The sequence below is a fragment of the Ursus maritimus genome, unplaced genomic scaffold (assembly GCF_017311325.1).
Source record: "Ursus maritimus isolate PB19 unplaced genomic scaffold, ASM1731132v1 scaffold_7, whole genome shotgun sequence".
In the NCBI taxonomy this organism is placed as follows: Eukaryota; Metazoa; Chordata; class Mammalia; order Carnivora; family Ursidae; genus Ursus; species Ursus maritimus.
Window position 1 is genome coordinate 31,976,833 of NW_024426885.1, and position 27,203 is coordinate 32,004,035.

The following is a 27,203-nucleotide window of genomic DNA, read 5'->3' on the forward strand; positions in this document are numbered from 1 at the left end:
CCCCGACATCGTGCTCAGGGGAGGGGTTGGCCAGCCTAGGAAAGGGGGTGTCGTAGTTTCTGAAACGGGCATCTCTGCTCTGGAGCATATTAGCATTAACAGACCTAGGAAGCACAAAAATGACCTCGTTGCCATAGAGCCTACATAGTAAGAGCCCAGATTCAGGTAGGAGGAATCAGCCAGCCCTGGCCCCACCATGGGAAGACCCTGGGAACTCCTCACTGCCTAAGCGAGGTGAGGGGAGCACTCCCAGCCTCCCACCTCCAGCCCAGCATGCTCGTGGATGCTCTAGATACTCCCCCGCCCCCGGAGGGCCTGGACTTTGTGGCCATGTATTGGGGGCAGGAGGCTTTTGGCTGAGCCAGGAGGTAGTTTCTTAGACAGTGTAACTGCCTGGAATTCCTCTTTCCCCCGTGTCCCAGGGTTCCCCAGGTGTCTCCCGTGCCGTTCGGTCTCCCTCTTCCCAGAGCACATGGGGTGTGGCTACAGGGGGACGTGGTAGTTGTGGTCATTAAGCCCCTCCGACACCTGACCCTCAGTGTTTTCCCCCATTCACCCAGCACCTTTTCCCTTAGCTGTTTTGTTGGCAGTTTTCCAACACCCTGGACCAGATGATTCACTGCCCATTTTATGCAATTTCATGGCAGAAACTTTTAGCGGACCAGAGACGGCTTAAGCGTGAGCAAGAAGAGGCCGATATTGCAGCTCGTCGCCACACAGGCGTCATTCCGACACACCATCAGTTTATCACTAATGAGCGCTTTGGGGACCTCCTCAATATAGACGATACGGCCAAAAGGAAATCTGGGTCAGAGGTCTGTTTTGGTTGCCTCGGTCTGCTGCTTGACCCAAAGCAATATTTGCCTCCCCTCAGCATTGCGTTCTGTAGGCCAAATTAGCTCTCCAAATGGCATCTGTCATCCTGGCTTCCCGTAGGCTTGCTTGGCTCTTCTGTGGCTGGTCATGGCCATGAGTCCCATTATGTCCTGTGCTCTGTATGTTCAAGCATGCCTGGCTGTGGGACCGGGATCTGCTGGCGCCCCCCCCCCATGCATGCCTTAGAACGTCGGCTGCCTTCATGAATCCAGTCCTCTACAATCCTGCATTTTATCATGACCCTGTGTTGCCTGTGCAGTCTGCCTAGAAACCTTATACCTTAGTCCGTGTGCGTTAGTAGCTGTCCTGTGGGCAGTTAGAAGATTCTTCTTTGAAGAAATGGTTTCGTGAAACTTATTATAAAAGTTAGCAAGCAATGCGTTGTTTACGCCATTTACCCAGGTCTCGAAAGAGCAGAGAATAATACTGCCACTTGGTATCGTGTGATGAATTAGTTGAATAAGGTGTTTAGTAGTGCCGAAGCCTCACTGAACAATTTTGAAACCCAAGGAGTTTTGCAGTTAGGATAAGCCTATGGAGGGTAAGAGAGCTGTCTGAGAGACATTTCATTTGTTCCCTTAATTTTGACATTTCTCAGCTGAGATTACAAAACTTAATATTATAAAAGGCATGAAGAAAGTACAAACCTTTGAAGCGGTTTTATCCAGGCCTTGGGCTCCCGCGCTCAGGCCAGCATGTTGAAATTCTTAGGCCGGCCAAATGCTGCTGCTGGCATCAGTGTGTGTTTTGCCATGTGACCCTAAGTGGTCCCCTAGGGATTAGCTCCTTTTGGGGAAGTGCATGTCTGGGGTTTGGGAGTAGGGAACTGGGGGAGTGACACCAAAGCATATACAGGTTTATAAATCTTTTAATGTAATAGATTAATATTGATGTTTCTACCTTTTATGAGTGACAGAGGCACTGGCTATTCTCATCAAATGGTTTGTTTTTTGTTTTGTTTTTAAAGAAATGGAAGCTTTCTGTGACAGAAAAGAGAATCAGAATGAAAGAAAACCAGGGGAGGGGAAGGACACTCTAAGGTGATGGAGAGAAAGAAAACGTAATAAGGAAGAGGCAGGAGTTAGCAGGTGTTAACTCAGATGCAAGGGAAAGGCAGCCCCCAAGCCTCAGCATTCCAGCTCCTCAGAACCACCCTATCCCGAAGGCTCTGGTGATGCATTAGCCTCATTCCCAAGGGGTGGGTCAGAGGGGAGCACGCAAGACACCATAGGGCTGCATAGGTGCATGTGCAGGCATTACATACACACAGAAATGCAGCTGGGGCGGAACAGCCTTGGAGAGAGGCAGGCACACTGCCTAACCCAGCCTGTCTCCCTTCCAGAACACTGATTCTCAAGCTTGAGTGCTCCTCAGAATCTCCCGGGGGCTTGTGCAAATGCAGATTGCTGGGCCCCATCCACAAGTGTTTTAATTCTGGGGAGGGGCCCAAGGATTGTCTTTCTAACCAGTTCCCAGGTGGTGGTGATGATGCCAGTTTAGAGACCCTACTTTGAGAATCACTGCCCTGGATGTTCACTGACAGCCTTGGGAAAACAGAGACCAACAAGTCCCAGGTGCTGAGGGCTGTGTAGACGTACGTGAGCCCCACTGAGTAGAATGTGGGTGACCACTAATTCTGCGCCAGACCCCGTGCGGAGGTGAAAATAGGACCCAGACTGTGCCCTTGGGAAGCTGGGAGTCTAGTGGGGGGGACACCCTCATGACCGTCGTCTCTGCTGTGGCAAGTAGCACAGTGCTGTGAGAGCCAGGCGAGGGGTGGGTGGATTAGGCCTCAGGGAGACAGGCAGATGAAGAGGGAGACACTACTTTGCAGAGGCAGCAATGATTCATAATATGTCTTCACAGGTCCATGGAATCAGTGTTTTTCTCAGCTTTGAGTAGTGTATGCATTGTGTTTAATGGAAAAAAATTTGTTTTCACCAATCCTCAGTATTGGCCTAAGCCAATTTACTAATTAAGTAGTTAATTACACACCTGTAAAACTTAATTAATTTAACCGATAGGTGATATCCCTTCGCCTGAACTCACTTGCCACTCAGCGCAAATATGGTGCTGTTTGGTATACATTTTTTAAATTTTCCACAGCTCTACAACTGGCTCTCCTTGTGTAATGACCATCTTTTTCTTTTTTTAAATTGGAATCACCGTGAAATTTTTGTCCTTACAACGTTGATTATCTGACCTTCTCTTGTGAACTTGTCATTTATCATTAACTCCACATCTGTTCTTTTCTTACTTGCTTACAACTACTAAATTGTGCTCTTTGGTCACAGACAGACACAAATGCAGGCATTGAAATTGTGTGGCATTGATTGTAAAGTAGTTATCCAGTTGACGTCTAATAGACATGTGAACAGATAGATAGAGGTGAAACATCAACATGAAAATGCAAGAATAAATTCCTGTGGAGAATTCACCACCCTTAAAAAAATCCCTACAAGATCCCAGCTTGAGGAGCCTGCAAATAAGGGACATATGTCTGAGGGGTTTAGGACCTAAAACTAAGTTTGATGGAGCTTTTAAATACCATTTTTTTCTCATCACATCTCCCATTTTTTCCCCTCCGCTTTGTCCTCTAATATTGAAGAGGAAGTTTGTGAAATTGGAGAGAAATTACCCAAAGACCTTAACCCACGTCAGGAACTGAGATTTGATCTGAGGGATACTTGAGAGCCTCAGCCAACTTCAAAGCAAGGAAGTGATGGACGGAAGTATTTGAGGCATGTTATTTGTGCTCCTGACTGACAGTAAATGAAAGTGAAGAGAACACCAAGTCAAAGGAACCTTTGTGTGTGGGGGAGCTAGAGGTCAGACCTGAGCACTCTTGTGGAGGGTTCTGGAGGGAGAGTTGGTGTGACTGAGTGGCAGACTTGAGGAACTGGATTCTGAGGAGGACTTCCAGGCCTGGGGGTCCAGAAAGAGAGGGCTACCCAAGAGGAAGGGAAGCTTTGGAGAAAGAGCATGAACTCAGGGCTCGCATTGTCTGGCTTTTGGGATGATCTCACAGGCCATGAGGAATCTATGGAGTCAAGGATGACGTGAGGTGAATCAGGGTTTCGTCCACTTGCAGATCATAATTTAAGTCAGGCGAATAGAAGATGTCCCCCAGAGAGTAGGAATATTTGAGGACTTCTAACTGACTGGTTGTGTGTGTGTTGTTTTTAATAGCCATGGTCAGCTTTGGGGAATCAGGGCTTCAGCTTTGGGACTTTTCGAAGCATCTCTTCCCCACATCTAGCCCTCCTTAGGGAGATTCTCATGCATGACGTAGTTGATCAAACATTCATCTAGTGTTCTGCTGAGGTCAGATAAGTGGAATTTTGCCCAGATTTCTATACCAGAATGAACTAGTTAGAGCGAATTTTTCTGCTTTGCTTTCTGGAAACTTCTGAAAGTGTGTCCTTTTCATTGTACATAAATTGTGTTTTTAAATTCTCACTGTTTCTTGTGTTTAGATGAGACCTGCCAGAGCCAAATTTGACTTTAAAGCTCAGACCCTGAAGTAAGTACTACCAGTTTGTTTTTATAACTGCCTCTTTGAAACGCAGCTCACTTGTAAAGAAATGGGGGAAAATAACGATGATTAAAAACAGTAATTTATAGAGTTTACTACATGCCAAGCACCATTCAAGTTACTTACATATGGTAACTGATTCAGCCGTCACCAGAACCCTCTGGGGTTGATGCTCTTATTATCCCCATTACACTAATGGGGAAACTGAGAGGCTGTGAGGTTAAGGAGCTTGCCCAAGCTGGTCAGTGATAGAGGCCGGGCAGCCGGGTGTCAGAGCCTGGGCTCCTACCACTGTGCCACCTGCCACCTCCTATCCAGGGACTCAGTTTGCTTGATGGTGGTCAGTAAAGGACAGATCCTCTCCCTCTGCCCCTCCCCACCCCACACACTGGTGGCTCGATGCGACCCACTCTTTCTGTGGAAGGAACCAGAACCAGTATCTAGGATGATAACTTTATTAGTTGTGCTACAACATCTTATGACATTCAAAGGTTGTGGGAACCCACAGGAAAGCAGTATGTTCCTCAAAGGGCTAGCTCTATCAAATATTTCTCAAAAAGAGTCTTCCCTCCTAGAAATGAGTCTAGAACTCATACTATGTCTATACTTCCCATGCCGCCTTCTTTCCAGAGAGACTTTGTTGTTGGCGTAGTAATGGCTCTAGAAGGCTCTCAATGAAGAAACCTGATTGGCTTATTTAACTCGGTGTTATCTAAATTTAGATGACCAGGAAACCTTTCTATTCCATGGAATGAAATTTGGAAAATGCTACCAAAGACTGGGTTCTACAAGGAGCCTGCTCACTTCCTATCTAATTGTGGATTAAAATGGGCCACGAGTTTCTGTTGGCAGCAATAACCAGCAGCCATCCCATGGTCCTGCTAATGGGAGGCCCCACACCTCCATTCTTGGTGATGAGAGGGAAAGCTCTCCATTAGTGGACACTGAGTAATGCCATGGAGAAGGCTACTCAGCCATGATTCTGAACTCCTCCAACACAAAATGAGTGACCAGGCCACAGTCTCCAGACCCAGGCACAAATGTGGTATGTTGGGTTTGTTTGTAATCAGCTAACAAGAGGTGGCAGTGTAGTGTGCTGGAAGATGGGCTCTAGAGTCAGGAATTCCTGTGAGTTGTGACTGTGCCCCTTACTGTCTCTGTGACTGTGAACAAGTCACCAGCCTCCACCTCAAATTTCCTTATTTAAAAATGCCATATAAAAATGCCACTCTTGCAGGTCAGCTGAGGTAATATTTATAAAGCATTTTGCATAATGTAGCAGAAGTTGGCATCTCCCCCCGCCCCTTCTTTTTAACCAGAGAGAAGATAACAGAATTATATAAATTAATTTTTAGTTTAATCAAACTGTACCTTTTCCCCTTTCTTCCTTTGAGTTGAGAGAGGTTCATGTAATCACTGAATGGTATTGTGATGTTAATCTTACATTGATGTAGGTTTCATTAAAAAGAACAATTTTTTCCTTAGAGCAACTTTGTACAATAGAAGAGGAGAGAAGCCTGATTGAAACGGAATTGTCACCATTTATCAATAGTGCTAATGCTGGGGGCACTTGGGTGGCTCAGTCTTTTAAGCGTCCGACTCTTGATTTCGGCTCCGGTCATGATCTCAGGGTCGTCAGATCGAGCCCCTTGGCAGGCTCTGCACTGCTTAAGATTCTCTTTCTCCCTCTCCCTCTGCCCCTCCCCACCCCACACACTCTCTCTCTAAATAAAAAAAGAATTAAAATGGTGCTAATGTTGGAGAGACGAGTCCTTCCTCCTGGCTCAGGACTGTTATGACCCCTTGCTCCCTTCCAGAAAAGTTAATAAAACTTTTTTTAAAAGAGTAAAGGACAGATCCATTGACTTGGGTCTTTTAAAGATCTTTAATCACTGGGTTCTATTTTTCTCCATAGTATGTTACTCAAAAAAGTATTCTGTGGGAGCACTCGAATCAACAAGGTTAAACAGGTTTCTTACCTGCAGGACTTCTCTGAGCCTCTACTGTGCTAATAATATACATGGTGACACTCCAGAAAAAATCTGAAGTATATCATATTATTGTTTCTGGAACCTCCTTACCACCAGACCTTGCGGTGTGGCTTTTTGGGAGATGGGCATGTGGTCCACAGTGAAGGAAGGATGACTGCAGACCTCTCAGCCCCCCACAAGCTGTCCTCCTCCTTGCTTACCAGGGGGGCCATGACACTCCCACCTGCCCCTACAGCTGTGAATCACTTAGGATGGGAGAGCAGGGAGCGTAGAGATCTCCAGCAGGGGTGGATAGGCTGAGGGTCCTGCACATCCGCATGTCCATGGTTGGGGGGTAAAAAGAGGGAATTCAGACACCCCCAAAGAGAGCTATAGCAAAAAACTGGCCAAAAACATTCTCTCTTACAGAGACAGATGCCCCAGATCGCCTTCACAGGCCTCCTCAGGATTAGAATCTTGTCTACCAGTGCGAGACCCACAAAGGCAGCCTTGTTCTTACCCTCAGCACAGTGCTGACTTTGTGTAAAGTCTTCCAGATGTGCCCCTATTGTTTAGCCAGTGTCCCTCACATAACCGTGGGACTTCCTGGCACACTGCAGCATAGGCAGGCCCACCCCCTCCAAATTGCAGTCAGAGCCTTTCTTTCCATTGCTGTTGGTCTGATGCAAATGGAAAAGATCTAGGTCATTTTTTTTTTAATTCAAAAAACTTTTCAAGCTACAGTTGTTATCCTCCTTTTAAGTTTTTATTTTGCTTATAATTTATCTTTTTCATCTTTTTTTTTTTTAAAAAGGAGCCTTGGTTAGCGGTTAACAGCATCATTATTAAGGCCAGCAAAGGGATGGATGGAGATGGAAAAGTTGCAAAAATACATGAGGAACGTTTTAAGGAAAATCCGCTTTTCTTTCCAAGGTTCCTTTCTCATGTTGAAAAGGAGGGGGTGAATTCCCATTCCCTGAGCGCTAACTCTCTAACAGGCCCCGCGCTGGGTGTTCTACTTGCGGTTTGTTGCTGCATTTTCCCAACAACTCTGAGTTAGCTCCTGTTTTCAGATAAAGTATCTCAGAGAGATTAGGTATCTCGCCCCAGGTCTCAGAGCTAGTGAATGGTATAACTGGGTTTTAAACCCAGATCTGCCTAACTGCAGAGCCTTTCCACTGTGTGATGAGAGACGGATGGGTGGAGGGTGATGTGGTGGGTGGGTGGGTGGCTGACTGGATGGAATGACACAAGGATGTCAGTAATTTGGGGGTCATTTCAAGCAATGAAAGCATGCCTTGCTAGGGCATAGAAGGAGGGGAGGGAAGACAGTGAAAGCATCTACAAGGAAACGTTTGTCCTCATTTACTCGACATCAGTTGAGACTACTGGGTGCATTGTTACGTGTTGCATAAATATCTGAGCATAAGACAGCATTCACAAAAAATACATTGAGAAAAACCACAACGAACTCATCAGGCCTGTGAGCACTTTGGAGTGGGGATTCCCTTTGAAAGTTAACATCCATCCCACAGAAGACTGGAAAGATGCCAAAAGAGATGTAACTTCCTCACAAGTGGGGTTCTCCCTTCTGAATATGGAGCCCCCTCTCTAATTTGTCCCCTTTGACCTCACTCAGAGTGTCCTTTTGCTAAAAACCGGAGTCTTCATCTTACCCATTTTGAAACATCTGCTAACATGCTCCAACCCTGTGCTGACAGGGAGCTCCCCCTGCAGAAGGGGGACATTGTGTACATCTACAAGCAGATCGACCAGAACTGGTATGAAGGAGAGCACCATGGCCGGGTGGGGATCTTCCCGCGCACCTACATCGAGGTACGATTGCTCCCTCTCTTTGCACAGAAGAGCCTGTCTTGCCCAAAGCACCACTCATTTACCAAGAACCTGTGTTTTATTTCCTCCCTTCCTCTCGTTCTTTTCCTTCTCCTCTGCCGCTTTCCCTTTCCCAGCTTCTTCCTCCTGCTGAGAAGGCTCAGCCCAAGAAGTTGGCCCCGGTGCAGGTTTTGGAATACGGAGAAGCTATTGCTAAGTTCAACTTTAATGGTGATACACAAGTAGAAATGTCCTTCAGAAAGGTAAGCGCCCTCTCCTCTCAGCTGTGGGGCTCTGTTTGGATGGCCCTGTTCTCGCGGGGAAGGGGCGTCACGGCCACGTACTAGTCTCGTGGTGCCGTCGCTGTGCCAGATTGGTGTGCCCCATCAAGGATTGCATGAAGGGCGGGTGGAGAATTTTCTGAGGTGAAGTATTTAAAAAATAAACCCGAGGCTTTGACAGGGTTTAATGACATGAAGTTCACTGACTAAAGGCAGTATTTCTGGAGTCTTCGACCTCCTCAGCCAACATTTATTGAACACCAAGTGATGTGAAAAGTGGTCGTGGCTGGGTTTTCCGACATATTCCTATGGCCCAGTGGAGAAGAGCAAGTCCTTTAAGGCCAAAAGTCAGCTGTTGGGGAGTTAAAGAATTTTTTCCAGGCCGCCCTTTGCTCGTATGTAAAATGAAGATAAACGGCCCTCTCTTAGAGCTGTTTTAAGAGAATTCAATGAAACCAGCTCTTTGAGGCCCGCAGTATGACGCATGGCATCTAGTTGGTACCCTCAAGGGGCTCAGCGTGCACACTTTGCGCACGAGTGAGCTGTGCAGGGATGCCGTTCTTCCCTGCGAACAGGCGCTCTCTTCCCGTGACAAAACTCTCTGGCTTGCTGAAGTTACTAGTTGCTAATTTTAGTGAGGATTAGGAAAAGATGAACTCTCTTACGGAAAAGAGAAGCACCCTAAATGCCCAATATCAGGAGACCAGTAATTAAGTCATTATACGTGTGTACGATAGAGCAGCCTGCGATGGGCCATTACACTGTTGCTGCAAGAACATTAAGACTGTAGAATTCTATTTGTTGATAAAGAAGGAGGTTCGCTCTATGTCATGAAGGATGAAAAAGAAGGTTGGAAAAGGAAATACAGCGCATATTCAGTTTTCATAAGAAAAATGTGAAAGTCTAATTCACATGCACAGAATTAAATCTGGGAAATATATATATCAAAATATTAACCGTGGCTACCCCGAGTGATAATATTCCGGGTAATACTAGCTTTCCACTTAGTGTTTGTGTTTTTGCTTCTCCGTAGTGGTATAGGGAAAGACAAGTTCTAAAAAGCAAGGAAAAAAAGATAACCCTCCCAGACCTTTGCTTTAGAGAAAATCGGCTATCAATTTTGTGATAAATGAGGCAAAACCCCTCCATTTGGCTGTTAGCTAAGGGGGATGACTCTGACCTTCTCCTTTACTGCAATATTTAAAAACTAAGCTTGACTTCCCAGCCTCCAGGTAGCTCTCCTGCCGTCAGCGCCTCCGTCTCCGTGATGCTCATTTTATCCGGGTCTAGCAAGGAAGGTTTTTCTGAACAAAGGACGTGATAAATAGTGAAGGATGGCACAGGGTGCAGGCAGGGGCCACAGCCCTGCCGAGGCATGGTGGCACAAGGACCCTTCCTTGCCGTGTCTTGCAGGGTGAGAGGATTGCGCTGCTCCGACAGGTGGACGAGAACTGGTATGAAGGGAGGATCCCAGGGACGTCCCGGCAAGGCATCTTCCCCATCACCTACGTGGACGTGATCAAGAGGCCCCTGGTGAAAAACCCCGTGGATTACATCGACCTGCCTTTCTCCTCCTCCCCGAGTCGTAGCGGCACCGCGAGCCCACAGGTACCTAAGCTTCTCGTCCCTGGTCTTCACGCTCCTCATGACCAATCCACAGTGCTGATGGCACGCAGCCCCTCCGGGGTGGCTCTGCAGCCCTGTGATTAGGAACCAACTGCAGGGATGCAGGGCAGACACACCGGGGTTTGTTTTCATGCGTACAATTGATGTGTTTCGAGAGAAAGAGCTTAAGGTGATGGCTCTGGGGATAAGATGATTAAGGCAAGAGAAATGAGAGACTTCAACAGCTGCTCCAAAACTCTGTATAGGAGCAGCCTACCCTGGGTGAAGCTGACTGTCTGGGGACCGCCAGTGTCCCATACATACCATGACCCAGGATGGCTCTCTTCATCACCTTATTGCTCCAGGCTGGCCTACGGAAGGCAAAGATCAAAAGAGAGAATTTCACATTCCCATCCCCAGACATACAGCCCAGATCCAGAGTGTTCTTTGCAAGCAAGAGCCAGGCTGGGAAAGGAGCGGATAGCATCTCTGTCTGCACTGGCCCGAAAGGAAGTAGGTTTACAGGCATAGTAAGATGTTTGCATCCCTAAACGTTAACTATGAACGGACTTGTTTTAAAAAATATAAATTATTCCAAACCCATCCCCACTTCCCAAAGCCAAGAAAGAATTAGGACCTTGGGTTCAGAAGAGGCATGGTGACTTCCTGTGAAGGCCACTGACCATACTACGTGGTAAGTTGTAGGGAGAATGGCCAGAGGCGTGAGAGCAGGACCCGGACCTGGACCCTGGATGACACATGAATGGCGCCTCTTTTCTGTCATCCTCTCGTTATTTCCTCCTCTTCCACCTGCCCCCCCCCCCCCCCCCCCCCGACTCCAGGCTGGTTCTTGGCAGAAAGCATTAGATGGGCTGAGCCAGGGCTCCCGCACAGCGAGATCCCTCTCCTGTGGTCTCACGGGGAGAGGGTGTGGGGTCAGCACAGGCCATTCTTCTTCGTAGTAATAAGAGGAGCTCAGTGAGATTTTTCACTTGACTGTAGCCAAGCACGACTATAAAACAAGACAACTCCACTGCTCATACCCCTCTCTGGATGGCTCTTTGCTGAGAACTCTAGAGAGAATAAAGGCCCAAAGAAGGGGCAGGGCAGTGGCAGAGCACCTTTTTCCCTCCATGGTGGTGGGTCAGGGCCTCTTCTGTGGCAGTGATGGAGGGGTGGGGTGGGGTGGGAGTCTTCCAATGTGTCCCTCTGAAAGTCTCATTCTGCAAACTGGGCCCGTGCCATCTGTAGCCATCCCGATGGGCCCCTTTCTCCCATCTCCGTACCACTCGCTTCGCCCCCCTCCGCCCCCTGCACACACGCATACACCCACATCCCACTTTCTCTCCACCCTAACCAAACGATTTCATTTTTTGGACACCGGAGTGTCCTCATCCTCTGCATTTCATTCCTCTTTGTATACCCCTTGTAATTATTTCCCTCCTTTCTTCTTTATGCTGACATTTGTACCTTTTGCTTCTTTCCTTTGTTTTCCTCTCTCTCCTTTTCTTTTTAAGTTTGCCAGTCACAGCAAGCTCATCATGCCAGCCCCCTCATCCCTGCCCCACCCCCACCGAGCCCTGTCCCCTGAGATGCACGCTGTCACCTCCGAGTGGATCTCCCTGACTGTTGGGGTCCCAGGCAGGCGACCTCTGGCCCTGACTCCACCCCTGCCTCCTCTGCCAGAGACTTCTATCTATAACACCGACCACCTCGCCTCGTGGGTGAGGCCCGGTTCCTCTCTCTCTCTCAGCCTTCCCCATTCGAGCTGGTCTGATCGTTCCACCCCACGCTCAATCGCTTCCCCGCTGGCCCTGCCTCCCCCCCACAAAGCCTCCTCCTTGGCCCCTAGTGCCCCCACCTCCCTTCACGTCAACGGGGACAGTGGTGTCCACGTGCCACCCCCAGGTGTCCGCCAGGATAGCTTCTCACAGCTACTGCCGGGGAGCTCTGATAGGGTCATCTCGGAGCTCAGCAACGCCTTTAGCAGCCAGGGTAAGCGGCAGCCGAGGCGAGAAGAGCGCGGACAGTGTGAGAGGAGAGCAGAGCGGGAGGCAGGTGAGAGATACCCCGGAGCACCCAAGATCTCTAAGAAGAGCTGCTTGAGACCTTCAGACGTGGTCAGGTGCCTGAGCGCGGAACAGAGACTCTCAGATCTCCACGGCCCCGAGGAGAGCCGGCCCGGCAAGCCCCCGGGTAGCCCTTTTCCGGGAAGGGAGGCTGAGCAGACAGAGCTGCATAGAGGTGGCGAGCAGGCTGAGAGGAGGGCCGCTCGGAGTGCTGTGAGCCAGGTAGGCCTGCAGCATGACCGCGTGTGCCTTGGCGTCTCAGTTGGCAGGGTGGGCTGGACATCTCACCCGTGGCCCGTCTGCCGCGGCCCCGTGGATGCCGGTGAGAGCCCTTCGCTTGCCTTGGGGCCAGACATAGTACTCAGGAGGGAATGGAGGGGCCATTGATTAAGGTGCCAGGCTGGGGATAGTTGGAGGCGAAGGACAGTCTGCACTCTGGCCTCTTGAGGCGATTCAGAAGTTACTCCCACTTTGGGTGCCTCTGGGCCTGGTGCAAAAGCCCCATGAGAAGGAAGGCCTTCCCCACATGCATTCATGCCTTGGAGACTTTCCTCGGTTTGCTCTAACACAGCTGAGAACACCAGGCTTCAGTTTGGCTCCGTGTGGTTTGGTTTTGTGTGAGCTGCACTTTGTTTCTGTAACCCATGGCGCTCTGCCAGCGCTCAGCCCTGTCAGGTCTTCGTCCTGTCTTGTGTTCGTGTGGGAGCACAGGGCTTTTGTTCACTGATGAACAAATGCATTTTGGTCCTAAGGAGGTGCATGCAGGCCCAGCGCTGGGGCCCCGGCAGATACAGGGTCTTTGAATGCACACACTAGGTTTTTAGGTGACTGTCCCATTTTCTCTCTGGGTCAGCTACAAAGATTTCAAGGACCAAAGTGGCCTTAAGGTGTTTTGAGGGCTGAAAAATTGGGGATGGGGATGAGGACCAACTTGGCAATTCGGTCATGATTCTGATTTTGGCAATGCTATTTAGTACCCTAAAAGCCAAAGACTTTGGGCAGTTTCTCCGAAGTAGCTGGGGTTGAATTTACCTCTTACCCTCTGTGACTGGGAGTCACTTCCCCTCTGAGCCTCACCTGTAAAACGGAGATGATAACCTACCTCACGGTGTGGTTGAGAGGATTCTACGAAGTGATGCGTAGGAAGTGGGACTGGGAACAGAACGTGGTCAGCACTTTGGAATCTCTCCACGTGGGGCGATCTAGGGCTGCTTCTGAAACTGAGAACATTCTAGAATGCCTATCAGATGGAATTCTTGAAGAAATCCCATTTATTATTTACTGTGTACAGTGCCCACAGTAGACTATGCTTGATCCTCAGACCCGAAACTATAAACTTTCATTTAGTCACTCAACAAATATTTATTTGAGGCCTGTAGACACCACTCTGTAGCAGGGTAGGGGACCAGGGTCAGTGACTCCCTGCTCTGGAGGAGCCTGTGTTCCAGCGAGAACACAGACACAGCAGCATCATGACTGTGGTGACAGGGAAATGCTCGAAGGCCACAGGAGCACAGAGGCCTGAGACAGACAAGGCCAGACCTCCGGCTCCAGCCTAATGGTCGGGAGCAGAAGATTGCTTTCCATGGGAAGAGCAGTGTGGCGTACTGATAAATCATCAGGCCAGTGAGCCACAGTTTTCTGTGTGCAAAGTAGGAGTAAAAATTGTCTCCTTCGTAGGGTAGTTGTAAGGATTAAATGATCTAGGAGTGGTGCCGGGCCTGTGGGAAGGTTCCATAAAGTGGACTGTTTCTCCAGCCCTGAGCGTGGGGCCCAACGAAAATAGCAGAAACTGGAGAAGGCCTTGTCTGGTCCCAGAGCAGGTACTGCTAGAATATGTCTTCCGGGAGGAAGAGAAGGGCGTGTCCCGCTAAGCAAGGAATAGTTGGTTTGGGAGAGATGGTGTAGGGGCTAGCTGAGAAGAATTCAGTGTCTCTGATGTGGGAACAGTTCCGTAAACGTCCTAAGTCAGCCCACGGTGCCTGGAGGCCTCTTAATGTCGGCCGTGAGTCATCAGCACAGCCCGATTCCAGGACCCAGTGTGTACAGGAAGTGCGCATAGTGCGGGAACTCCGGCCGAATTGAGGGGTATATACTTCCTGCTTCCTAATGGAGGATGGGGGGGCAGGAGGGCAGGTAGCTGGCAACATGGAAAGACAGGCCTATTGAAAATTGGTTTTCCTTTCTTGGTGGGCCTCCAGAACCCGAGTGTACCACTTCCTGTCCCCGCCCTTCCTCCTGCTCTTCCAGCGCCAGCCCCTTCTCCGTGGGTGTGCCCAGCCCTGGCCCCAGCCTAGCTCCCTGGTGAGAGCTGGAAGGTCGTGTGAAAGGGGCCCCCAGCCCCCACACCTCCTGGCCAACCAGTCTACTTTCCCCTCCTGTGACTGGGAGCAGGAGTCACCACTCACGAAAGGGGGACCTGCGGAAGCGCCCTGCCCCTTGAGGCCCTCTTGGGATGACAGAGCTAAAGATGGAAAGGACTTCAGGGACAGCTGTTCTTTGGTGGCCTGTCAGCTTTGGATAAATGCATTCCAGACCAGTGTGTGTGATCAGGAAAATCGCCAGTCTCTGTTCTCCTCGCTGTGGGGAACTGAACAAAAGTTCAATTTTAGTATAGTTGTTAGGAAGCTAGGTTGAATATCTGACCAGCAAGTAGAGGGAATTTAGCAGAGTACCTTAAATGAAACGACATTCTGAAATGTTATGACCTTTCTTCTTTCATTGCTAATATACTGAAGGCCTCATGTGATCTGGCCATTTTAGACAGCAAGCCGGCTTCACCTTCCACAGCCTCCCTGCTGGTTTGCCTGGATAATTCCCCCCCGTCCTTCACTTCCCCACTTAGATGTTACTTCTTCCAGAAGCCTTTCCTGGCAGCTTCCCCCGCCCCTGCAAGACTGGGTTAAGTGCTCTGACTTTGTGCCTCCACAGCCCCAGCCCCTGATTTGGGGGATCTCAGCTCTATCGTCTTCTTATCTTCGCTTGTCTGTGTCGCCATTAGTGTTAGCGCCCTAAGGTCAGGGGCCATGACACCTGATATATGGAAGGTATTCAATAGATACTTGTTGAGTGAAAGAAAAGATAAAAAAGTGACCCCAATTAAAGTTATGCATGGGGGGGAAGGGGAGGGAGGGATATGTTCACAAATAATTATAATGCAGACAGGGAAGAAGAGTCAGATAGTTCACACTGAACGTTCAAGATGAGAAATAATAAGCAACAGGAGGGAGAAGTGGCAGTCTGGTAGACTTTGTAAAGAAAAGTGACATTCGATGTGCGGCTTCAAGCACAGGGAGATTTATAATAGGTGAACAGCAGGAGGGTGTCATTTAAGGGAAGCAAATAACCCAGCCAAGACCCACAGGTGGGAGCATGAATGGGGGTATGGGGGATTCTGAGCTTTGGGTGAGGCTTAGGGTTTCCGCAGGTGGATGGAAGAGGGGAGTGCGGGGAAGGGGCTGGGAGCAGAGCTGGGAAGCACGTAGACACCCACCAGCAGCGTCCAGTCACCTTCCTCACAGTCACGTGCCCCTTGTGAATCAGTTGTCAGACTTCCCTATTTGGTGCCAAGTCCCTGCGCCCAGCTGCTTCCTTCCCCCTTCGTCACCTGTCCAGACCCCCCCCTGCCGCCCCCACCTCTCTGTGGGTGGATGAACCCTTCTGAGAGGCTTTGGCTTTTTGCTCCTTTGTAGACTCCCAAACTGAAATCGTATTGGGTCAGTTGCTCATATTTTTAGGTGTGTGTTCTTTAGACAGTGGAAGGCGTGAATGAAGGGCAGGGGTGTTTAGGGAACCACGATGTAGTGGGGAGAGCACTGTGTTGGAAGTCAGGATCCCCGGGCTCTGGCCCAGTGCTGCTGTTGGCCTGCTGTGTGTCTTTGGATGAATCACTTCCCTTCTCTGGGAGCTTCCTCATCCATAAACAAAAGATTTAGACAAGAGAACTGAAGGGCTTTTTAGCATTGATGTTCTATGATTCAGTAAAAATCCTGTGTGAATAAAAGGGGGGGGAAGGAACAAATTCAAAATTTTAAGTAGGGGGTTTATTATTTTATTATATATTATATATATTATTATATATATACTTATTCAGACCTTCACGATTGAAAAATGAGAAGTTTTCCCACTTGGTTTGGGGGGTGTACTAGGACAAAAACATGCATACAAATAAAATACCCAAGAGTTCAGAATTATGAACCAAATTCTTGGATTCAGGCATCGTTTTGGCCAAGAAGGTTTAGGGTGATCAAGACCGTGAAGGGGAAGATCATCTTACAAATCTCTGTCATTAGCATCATCAGCTGTTTACTGAACTTTCCCGAGAGGCACTGTTTGCTGACCGGCATCCAGCCTTGGTTTTTAAGAGTTCCTACAATCGGCATGATAGGTCCTCATAGGATTTCTGAATTAAAAAGGGTCTTTACAGAGCATCTACTCCAGTGACTCACAACCTTTTCTGGATCACAGAACCCTTGAGAATCTGAGGTCAGCTGAGGACTCTGGGCCAGGAGTCTGGGGACGACGACGAGAGTAGCACACACAATTTTGCGTCACGTTTCAGGAGATCCACACCTGAGTCCATCCGAGAGCTTCCTGGGAGTCTGTGCCCCCCAGGTCAAGAGCCCCTAGTCTATTCTACTTTTATGATGAGATGAGGAAAGCGCCAAAACTTTTGTGATACTTGTTTGGGTCCCAAAGGGAGGGAAGCCAGTCAACAATAAAATCAGTATTCAGGAAAGCCGTGTGTCCTCAGAGCGTCTGAGAAGCAGCAAACTACCGCACAGCCTCAGAGAAAGGAGAGGGGAGAACACGGCTCAGGTGACGACAGAAACAGGCGCTGGCAGATTCAGAGGGAATGCCCCTTGCTCTGTGGAAGCTAGCTTTGTTTCCAGAAAGATAAGAACAAAGACCTAGACCTGCTTTGAGCATAGAAATTAGGGAAATCAAAAGTGGTAAGATACCCAACTGAAAATGGGAAACGTTTTCCTTTGACTCACTCAGAAGGGAAATCTCTAAATAGGTACTGAGGGTGTTTAACAGTTTAGAGGCTGGGGAGAGGCCTTGGCTGCAGTTCCAAAAATAACCAGCAGGTGTTCTCTCAACACCTGAGGTAGGGAACTAAGACCTAACGTTGAAGTGTCCATCCCTCAAAAGGTATTAGGAGCAATGGCAGGTAGCCATAGCAGCCCTCAGGCCAGCTGAAGAGTACCTCCTGAGGTGACCTCCTGACCAGTGACCTCTCCAGCTACTCTGGTGTGTCCCTCAGGCAGAACACAAGCACAGAGAATCAGGGGTAGTGCGATGCACAGGACTCAGGGTCTGAGAGACCAGGGTTCACATCCTGGCTCTTCAGTTCCCAACTCAGACATGTTGGGTTCTAGTTTTGTAGGCTGGGGTAAATGTGGACCACCTTGTTGAGTTATGAGGATGAAATGAGAGACCATGGAGATGAACACAGCTAGCGCAGAGCCTGTCACTGGGACTCAGTAAATACTTGTTATGTGATACCGAAGTGATAGGGAAAAGAAACAGAAGCAGTTGGCTTTATCGTCCTTACCCCATTCCACGTAAGAGAAGATGTGGGGGGGGGGGCAGGGAGGAGAAGAAAGTAGAAGATGGAAGAATCCTTCCACTTTGTGTTCTACAAATCCAGAATTTAGAAAACTGAGAATTTGCATTCTGTAACGTGCTTCTCCCTGTTCTCTCTCACCTTGAGTATGAAGGCATCCTCTTAGAAAGCTTTGCTTTCTTCATCTTTGAATACACATTTGTCATTTCTCCTCTGATTACTTTAGGAAGAGAAGAGACCACACACTACAGACCGTGATGAGAAGGCTGAATATTTGAGTTTAGCGTTGTAATCAGATTCGAGTTATAGCAAAGTAATGTGTGCCCTGTGGAGTAGTCTGCAAGGGGATTGTGTTTAGGTGGGAAGCAGTTGAACCGATTGGTTGTAGTTTGTTTTCTGTGTAAACTGGGATCTTTTTCTTAATAAGCTCAAGGAGAACTTGGTCCTATTGTGAGGGTCCTGTGGAGGTGTTCTAGAGCCGAAAGCCAGGAGCCGGACTCATTCAGGCCTCCAGCTCCTCTGGCCGAGTTTGCCTGTGGTATTCCCGGAGCTGCAAATCTGCCACCACACGGGGCAGCCCCTCACCTCCCACACTGCCAGAGGATGCCCTCCGTCCACATCCGGAGGCTGCAGTCAAACGCCCTCTACCCAGTCCTCAGGGGGCCGTGAGCGGGGTGCCTCTATTCTTAAGCCAGGTCAGCCCCCATCCTCCCCCCCAGACCCTAGTGCTCAATTCATAGGATACATGCACTCGGACCCTTATGTTAGAACCTCGGAGCCAAAAAGGATGTTTATGTAAATCGTGTCCAATCCTCTTATTTTACTAAGAATTTGAAATCCAGAGAAATTAAATGTTTTGCTCAAAAGACAATGAGTTAGTGTCGTAGCCTGGCCTGGAACCCAGATTTCCTTGCACCCAGTCTGGTCTCCCCCTGGGAGGCCAGTGTGGGTCACCAGAAAGAGGTGTGGTGGGGTCTGAGCAGATGACAAAGTAGGTGTGTGCAGTGGGTTGAGGATCTGGGGCTGGGGGTGGGGTGGAGGGGGTAAGAGCACAGAAGGGGCCTGTGATGCTTCCGGGGGCTTGGGCCACTCTGAGGTTGAGGTCCTTAATCTTGTTCACATCTCCAGGACTTCCTGCTTTTCTTTACCCTGTGGAGAGTTTATTTGGGGGTTCAAGGCTTTGGCACACACCCAAAGCTGGAAGGGAACACTTACTAACTCCTTGGTAACACCAGGTGTTTTGTGGATCCAGAGGGATTAATAGCCCTAGGGAGGCCGGGGTCAGATTCCTGGGGGTCTTCTGTGAACTGCAGATAGAAAGGCAACAGAGCAAGGATTCATGCAGGATTGCTCACTTGGGGAGAATAAAGCCAGCACTCCAGGCCAAGGGGGCAGTTTGTGAGTGCGTGTGCAAATACAGACGCAAAGCAGTTTCTGGATCAGCAGCTAACCCCTGCTTACTGTCGGGTGGCGGGGCGGGGGAGTGCAGCCTCTGTGTGTGTGTGTGTGTGTGTGTGTGTGTGTGTGTGTGTGTGTGTGTGTGTTGGGCTGATGGCTGTTTTTCTAAACATGTGGGAGGGGAAAAAAAACAACTGGAGTGTATCTCCAAGAGTTTGAAATGTACTTGGCAGCAGATAATACTCTTTATTTTTAACCCTGGATGAGGTCGTAGTTAGAACTTTGTCTACTTTTAGGCTTAAGTACGGACAGGGGAGGGTTCAGTGCATTCCTGTCCAGTAGGAATATAATATAACGTGAGTCATATATGTAATTTAAACTTTTCTGGTAGTAAAATGGAATAAGTAAAATTAATTTTAACAATATATTTTATTTTGGGGCACCTGGGTGGCTTGGTCGTTAAGCGTCTGCCTTCGGCTCAGGTCATGATCCCAGGGTCCTGGGATCGAACCCTGCATCAGGCTCCCTGCAGGGAGCCTCTTCTTACTCTCCCTCTGCCTGTCCCATTTCCCCCTGCTCGTGCTCACTCTCTCTATAAAATAAAATAAAATAAATAAAATAAAATAAAATAAAATATAAAATAAAATAAGAAAATAGGGCCAGGGAAAGAAAAATATATGCCTAAAGGGAAAAAAATCTGAAGGTAAATAGCCTTCAAAGTGAAGGGCAGATCCGTGCCTCGGATATCAATGGTCTCCATCTCCCCTGAGGGTCCACATGCCGCACATACACCCCCCAAAACTGGTTTCTATCCCAATTATATAAAATGTTTGATTAAATGTAAGGAATGCATTTCAAACAGGGAGAAATTGAATCTTAGCTAATAGGATAAATGTTTATCTTGCCTTTGTCCTTCATTCCACAAACTGTGAGGAGTCCAATCATTCTTACCTCTCGGGGATGACTCACGTTTGTACTAGATGTCAAGTTGGTCTAGGTGTGAAGGCTATGATGATGATTGTCCTCTGATCTGGATATGACCTGAAACCAAGAAAGGTATTATTAGCTGGGTCAGTATCCCTTCCAGTACTGTGCATCCTCGAGTTAAGGATTGGATCCTATCCATTACCACACACTGTACCTTTTACATAAAGAAAAAGTATTCAGGAAGAGAAGTGACCATGCCTGTTGTCACAAAGGGCAGAAGCTGGGTGTTGCTATGGCCGTAGATGTCCCAAGGGGACTCGAGAGGAAGGTGGTGAATGTCGGTTAGTCACCGAGGACCCAGTGCTCGGTGGCTTTGTCACCTTGTGCAAATCTTCACACTTCCTTGAGCCTTAAAAGTCCTTGTCCACCCTCTCTAAGTCAAAGCGTTAGTGTAAAAGTCAGATGAAGTAACAGACCTCTATGTGCTTTGAAAACTGCTGTTGTTTGTTTTTAAGTGCTTTGCAAAAAAGGGCTGGTTAAATATTCAGGTCCTTTTTTACTATATCTGATGTACCAAACCTCTCTTAAGCACCAAATATTTGCTTGATGATCGATTCTAGTCACTCCTTTGGGATTAAGTTCATTGAAAGATGCTACAGGGCCTCTCTAAGCCGTGGACATCACGTGGAGAGATGGTCCACATCCTGTCTTTGTTCTGCACTTGACCTGAGGTCATTAGGCTGCCAGTTGGAGTTTGGAAATATTTTGGTTATTATGAAAAGTTTCATTTTCATGAGGCGTGACCCACACTGATCAGTCTTGGCACACTCTAGCCAGAGAATCTGAGTGAAGGACGATGAAGGTTCTCTACCATCTTCCTCTCCCAGATTGTGGACCAGCATCAGACCCATCACCCACAGAAATGTAGCATCTCGAGGGCACGTGAGGGACTGAGCACTGGGTGTTGTATGCAACCGATGAATCACTGGAGCTAATAATACACTGTATGTTAATTAATTGAATTAAATAAAATTAAAAAATAAAAATAGGGTAGAGTCTCAGGCTGCACCCCAGTGTGTCCCGTCAGAGTCTGCATGTTAACCGGGTTCCTAGGTGATAGCAGCACACGCGAAAGTTGAGAAGCAGTGCCCACGGCATCCCATCGAGTGACCACACGGCCTCGGCTTCAGTGGCTGCTGGGATTGGCAGCTCCCTTCCTCCCCGGGCAGCCCTTCTACTGGGCAGCTTGCCCTCATAGAGTTTCCCCTCCTGTCAAAATTGGCCTGTTAGGTATCACCAGAATACATTTCCTTCTTCTGCCACGTTAAAGCCCACATAGCAAGTGCTTGGAAATATCATCACTTTCCTTTGTTATACAGAAGCCTTGATCCGGAGGCTGGATGGGTGGTGAGTGGGGTCACACAAGGTCACCTGGCAAAGACCAGCAGGTCGTGAGACATTGGTGGAGGACCATGAAAAGGCCTTGCCGTTCTGGCTCTTCCTTTATTCCTGCCAGAGTCCAGGGTTTAAAGTAGTGCCATTTTGAAGAAGTTTAGAGAACTTCTAGTGAGGAAGTTCTGGGGATGGTGTGGTGGCAGGTGAGGGGCAGCCCAGCAGCTTGACTTCTTGCTAGCTGTGGGACATTGGGGCATGAGCATCAGCTTCCTGGGTTTTAAAAGCAAACAAGATGAGAAACCCTGTTCTGCCTATCACCAGGGTTTCTGTGGGACTCCCGAAAAATAATACCAGTGAGCAGTCTTAATGACGTGGGAAATGGTCCAAGGATGAAAGAGAAGATTAGTGGGACAGTAGATGAATCCAGAAGACGAATCTACCACTGGCTTGCTGTGTGACCTCAGAGGAGGCCCTGGACCTCTCTGTGAATCCAGTGGGTCATATATAAAAGATCTCTGAGTGCCCTTCTAGAAGGCCCTGGAGTTACCATGGCTTGTTGCTATTGGTCCACATTACCTAGAGGGTTTCTCCAAGAAGGATGGCTCTTCATATATTTAGGGAGATTTCTTAGAGCTTGGAATTGAATCCTTTCTCCGGGAAATGATTCCAGACACTCTTCCTGGCCTATCCTATGGAAGACCCACTTTAAAAATGGGTCTGCTTGGCCATAATCGCACCTGTGTTTCCATGTCAGCGTGTGGTACCTGAGCTGGTGAGTGAAGAGTGATGGTTTCATTGCTATAGCTGTGTCAGGACACCGAGTCCTATTTCTGGAAGCAAGCTTTGCCCTCTGAGAAATCTGAACTCATACCTGGCTAGAGGGTGTCATGTGCAGACTTTTCCAGGGGAACAGTCTTGTTTGATACTTCAGATATCACCAAGGAGATTTTCAGAAGCCTGTTTTCATAAGTGTGCAGATGTGGTGTACCTGATATTTTATGAGCCTGCTTTGCCAGAGCGGCTTCCAGTCAAAAAGATAACTCAAACTGGCCCTTCCACAGATGCTTGCCAGCTGAGAGCAAAAGGACCAACGTGTGTGTTTAGGGAGGGTCATAACTGTTCCTTAAGACAGCCCTTCTCTGTCTCTTTTCTGCCAAACTGGGGACCCTGTGTTCATGCTCAACTCACTGTGCTCATATTCTCAACCTCCCATTTCATTGCCTGGATGCTTGCTTCTAACTCTGTACATTGCATTTTCTCCTGTGCACCCACCGTGTTGTCATGGAAACTCGATGGCCGTAGGCCATGAGTGTCCGGCGTCATCGAGTGTGATGGTGTGGTACGTGTATTTGCTCACACTTTTATTTTGAATCCGTTCCAATGTGACATCTGCTAAAATGTCTCCCTTATAATTTGCTTGGTGATCACAGCCTTCTCATCATTCATTGAGAGCAGGACCTGATCTCACAGAATCTGAAAAGAGCTATGTGGTAAGATGCCTGTTGAATAAGACTGTAGCTTTTCTAAAGAGAATCCTTACTGACTTCTAGAGTCTCGACTGGAGTAATGCCTGGCTAACTCACAGAGCCATTATTTACAAGAATTATATGGCTGTTGTCCCAGAGGGAAATGTTAGGCCACCCCCTTCCCTCTCAGAAAGCAGAGGAACTTAGAGACAATATTTGTACTCTGCCTACATGTGGGATTAAATTAATGGTTAGTGCATGATTGGGGATCCATACTTGCATTTCTATCCTGAAGTTATTCCATTTGTGACAGTTACTCACTAATTACAGGCTTTTATGCTGCTGTCTTTTTTTTTTTTTAATATTCATACTAAATTCCAAATTCTTTTGTATCTTACCTGTTTTTTCCATGCTTACGCCTGGATCTCTCCTGCACTCCACTACTGGAATATCTATTTTTTTTAACCTGGATCTTCAACTCTGTTGTTTCCCTGGACTTATGTGCTTCGTCTGGAATGTTACATCTCTTCCTCTCTTTCTTTTTTTGTTTTTTTTTTTTTGTTTTTTTGTCCCCATGTTGACTGTTTTATGGGGGTTTCTGGATATCTTGGGGCCACTCACAGGAAGCAGTTTGCAATGAGATCATAAACATTGCCGAAAAATCTGTTCATTACTGCAGCACTGTTTCTCATCCCCTTGACTTTCATCACAAGGTATCCCCTTCTGACAATAAATCATCTTTAATCATTTCTCAGCAACCTCAAGCCCAGCAGCGAAGAGTCACCCCAGACAGGAGTCAAACCTCACAAGATTTGTAAGTACACTTGGTGAACTTCCTTTCTCACGTTCTTAACAGACTATTGGCTTTAGAGAATGGGTCTTTGACCAAGTATGGGGGCAGCTATTTGGGGAAATGGACGAGTCACCCTCAGCTTCTCTGAGGATTTCTAGTTGAGGCCATGTTTCCCATCAGCCAACATGAAACAGGTGGTGGGCGGGTGAATAAAGGAGGTCACCGACTATTGAGAGACAGAGACAGGAAAGAATGAACTGCCATCCAGGGGCAAATGAGGGCAGTGCTGACTGGCTTCAGTTCTGGTGTTGTGAGATATAGAGGAAGGAGTCATTGGTTCTGCCTACAGGAATAGAGTTGATCCACTCATTAAAAAAAAAAAAAAATCATTGTTTATCTCCCATGTTTTAAGCATATAGGGACAAACTCCATTCCCAGAAGAAGGGAGATTTGGAATGAACATTGAAAGACACATTGAAGGGGCCCCTGGTTGGCTCAGTCAGTAGAGCATGCTACTTGATCTCAGGGTCATGAATTGAAGCCCCACATGGTTGTAGAGCTTGCAGAAAGAAAGAGAAAGAGGAAGAAAGAAGGAGGGAGGGAAGGAAGGAAGAAATGGAGGGAAGGAAGGAAGAAATGGAGGGAGGGAGGAAAGAAAGAAAAAGAGAGAGAAAGAAAGACAAACTGGGTTTGAGAGATAGGACAGGGAGGTAAAAGGTCTTCCCAGCTGAGGAAACCACATATGCAAAGACCAGGGTAGATGGTGTGTTTGGGGGACTCAGAGAAGGCCCACATGGCCAAAGGACTCAGTGGAACAGTGCCCTGAGCTGCATGAGGCCCATCCAAAATTAGAGCTGATTGGGGGACCCAAGTAGCGAGGATATGGGACCTTGGCCCACCAGTCTCCACTGTCGGAGTGAGGAGAGAAGCAGGTATCCGGAGTTATTTCCCAGAGCTAAGGCTAGCAAGGCAGCCATAGTGGAAGTAAAGAGGAAGATAAGGCATTCTAAGGAGTCCCAAGTTGGATGGAGACAGCAGGCAAATATGGGAACATCAAAAATGTACTCGCTTACCAACTGGAAATTTATCTGCATCTCTTAATTCCTCATTGGAGACCTTCCTTCTGGCAGACAGATCCATCTACTGAATTATCAATACATTTGGATAAATGTATAAAATTAAATGGTCTCTTTGTTTTAGCAGAGGACAGTGAACCTCTCATTCCAGGAGATTGGCTCCTCTTACTTGTTTCTAGTCTCACTTGCCCACTCACTGAAATTCACTGGCATCTACTGGAAATGGTAGATGGTTGGCTCATTTGCAAAGTTTTGCCAGCCACTCTTGCATTTCAGAATAGTAAGTACGCAGAATTGTGAACTGGTGCATAGTAGGTGCTTCTTAAGGAATAAACGAAAACAAACTTTTCCTTGTCGGATTTCACCACAAGTAGGCCAGACTTCTCCAGTGAGCTGTTGTCGGGACAGACAGAACAGCCCAGACCAGATTGCCTTAGGCCCACTAACAAGTAAATAAAAATCTTACTTCCAGACATCACTGGGATAGAAAGAAAGCAAAAGCCTTTCAAGAATTTTGGAAAAATGGCATCACATTTAAAAACAATTAACTAGGGGCACGTGGCTGGCTCAGAAGAGCGTGCACCTCTTGATCTCAGGGTCATAAGTTTGAGCTTCACTTTGGGTGTGGAGATTACTTAAATGAATAAACAAAAACTTAAAAAAAATCAAAACAATGAAATATGTGTCAGCATATTAAGAAACTCAAGGTAAGCAATTAGAATGTACTTTTTATATCTTTATATCAGTACAATTTTATGTATGTATGTATATGTGTGTGTGTGTATAACAATTGCTTTATGCTTTCCAATGTATATGACCAGAATATAGTGTCTATCTCTAGACTTAAGTAGCTTCTTTTTTTTTTTTTTTGGACCTAAGTAACTTCTGATTATCCTTGATAATCTATATACATTCTCCTATGTTAAGAAAAAGCCTTGGTTAACTTTAAAGAGGGGGCATCTAGACAAAACGCTTAGCTATGGTAACCAAATGAAACTAAATAAAAGGACTGATCATAACCGTGCCTGTCAGAGGCTCCCCATCCCTATCGGTCTTTATTTCCTTAGTATATGCTGAATGGATCTCCCCAAAGGCTACAGTATCAAGGAAATAGCCAATAAAATACTTTCATCACCACTGATGCATAGAAACACTACCTAAGTGTCGATTTAACTGAATTGGGCTTCAAAAACTCATTATTTGATCCTATCAGTATTTGAATCAATGTCTCTCATTTTTAGATTTAGCTACCAAGCATTATATAGCTATATACCACAGAATGATGATGAATTGGAACTCCGAGATGGAGATATTGTCGATGTCATGGAAAAATGTGATGACGGATGGTTCGTTGGTAAGTGATCTCCTCATGCTTTTCTTACTAGTTGTGTATTGAAGGAGTAACTAGGAGCGATGAGCCACGCAAAAGGCAATATTCTCTGCAAAGAAAAAGAGCCTTCTCCGATCCGGTGCTGCTGTCGGGAATGCTGGGCCACCCACTTTATGCTTGCTGTGAAGACAGTGTGATGAAGCTAATGATACCGGACCCAAAAACCAAATACGCCAGTGCCACTGCACCGAAAGGCCATTGTCAGATTCATTACTTGAGCTCTGTTTGCATTTCTATTGTGCGTATATCTGTTCTGCATTTGAAAATTTTATTTTTTTAAGGTCTTATGAAACAACACAAGAAGATTTGATCCTAGGTCTCAACCGTGAAACTCAAACGTATGTGTAGACATTCCAAAGACCTAAAAAAGCAACCTGCTTAATTAAAACAAAAGATTCACTGTTATGGAACAGGAGAAAGATCAACGTTTTTTGAGTTTTTGTTACAAAGCAGATACTTGCTTAATATACCTTGTTATTGAAGTTCTCAACAAATAGCCTGTGAGACAAGAATTATCCTCAGTTCACAGATTCAGGAACTGCAGCCCGGAGAGATTATGTAACTAGCCCCGGTCACCCAGGTAGCCAGTCGTGGAGCCAGTCCTTGACCTCACGCGTCTGCTCTTTCTCCTCAGGCACAAACAGGCTTTGCCTCTGTTTTCCCCTTGTACAAATGGCTTTACCTTTATCTTCTTTCTGAAACCAGCTCTTTCCTGATCTCTCTGGAAAATCTTTGCTAACTGAAGTTCCCAGGGCTGGGGTGGTAAGAATCGCAAGGCTAACTGAAGTTCCCAGGGCTGGGGTGGTAAGAATCGCAAGGCTAACTGAAGTTCCCAGGGCTGGGGTGGTAAGAATCGCAAGGTAACTGAAGTTACCAGGGCTGGGGTGGTAAGAATCGCAAGGCCTCAGCAGAAATGCGAAGCCAGAAAGATTTGCCTGGGCCTCTTGCGGCCTCTTAGAAAGCCGCCCCATCCTCCCCAGGCCCTCAGAAGCCTGTGGCCCCTCGCTACCCTGAACTGCT

The 27,203-nt window shown here is 47.4% G+C and overlaps 1 protein-coding gene across 3 annotated transcripts in view; it reads left to right on the plus strand.

Annotated features, from left to right (window-relative positions):
* SORBS1 (sorbin and SH3 domain containing 1) overlaps positions 1 to 27,203 on the plus strand; it is a 223,274-nt gene that overhangs the window by 191,056 nt on the left and 5,015 nt on the right. For 2 of the 3 annotated variants that reach the window (XM_040623927.1, XM_040623928.1), the window contains 7 exons: positions 648 to 815; positions 4,353 to 4,399; positions 8,103 to 8,217; positions 8,352 to 8,477; positions 9,909 to 10,103; positions 23,680 to 23,738; positions 26,035 to 26,147. In XM_040623927.1, coding sequence (XP_040479861.1) covers positions 648 to 815; positions 4,353 to 4,399; positions 8,103 to 8,217; positions 8,352 to 8,477; positions 9,909 to 10,103; positions 23,680 to 23,738; positions 26,035 to 26,147 — 823 coding nt within the window. Of the gene's footprint in view, positions 1 to 647; positions 816 to 4,352; positions 4,400 to 8,102; positions 8,218 to 8,351; positions 8,478 to 9,908; positions 10,104 to 11,617; positions 12,392 to 23,547; positions 23,739 to 26,034; positions 26,148 to 27,203 lie in introns of all 3 variants that reach the window. The other variant, XM_040623929.1, reaches the window with a different exon arrangement.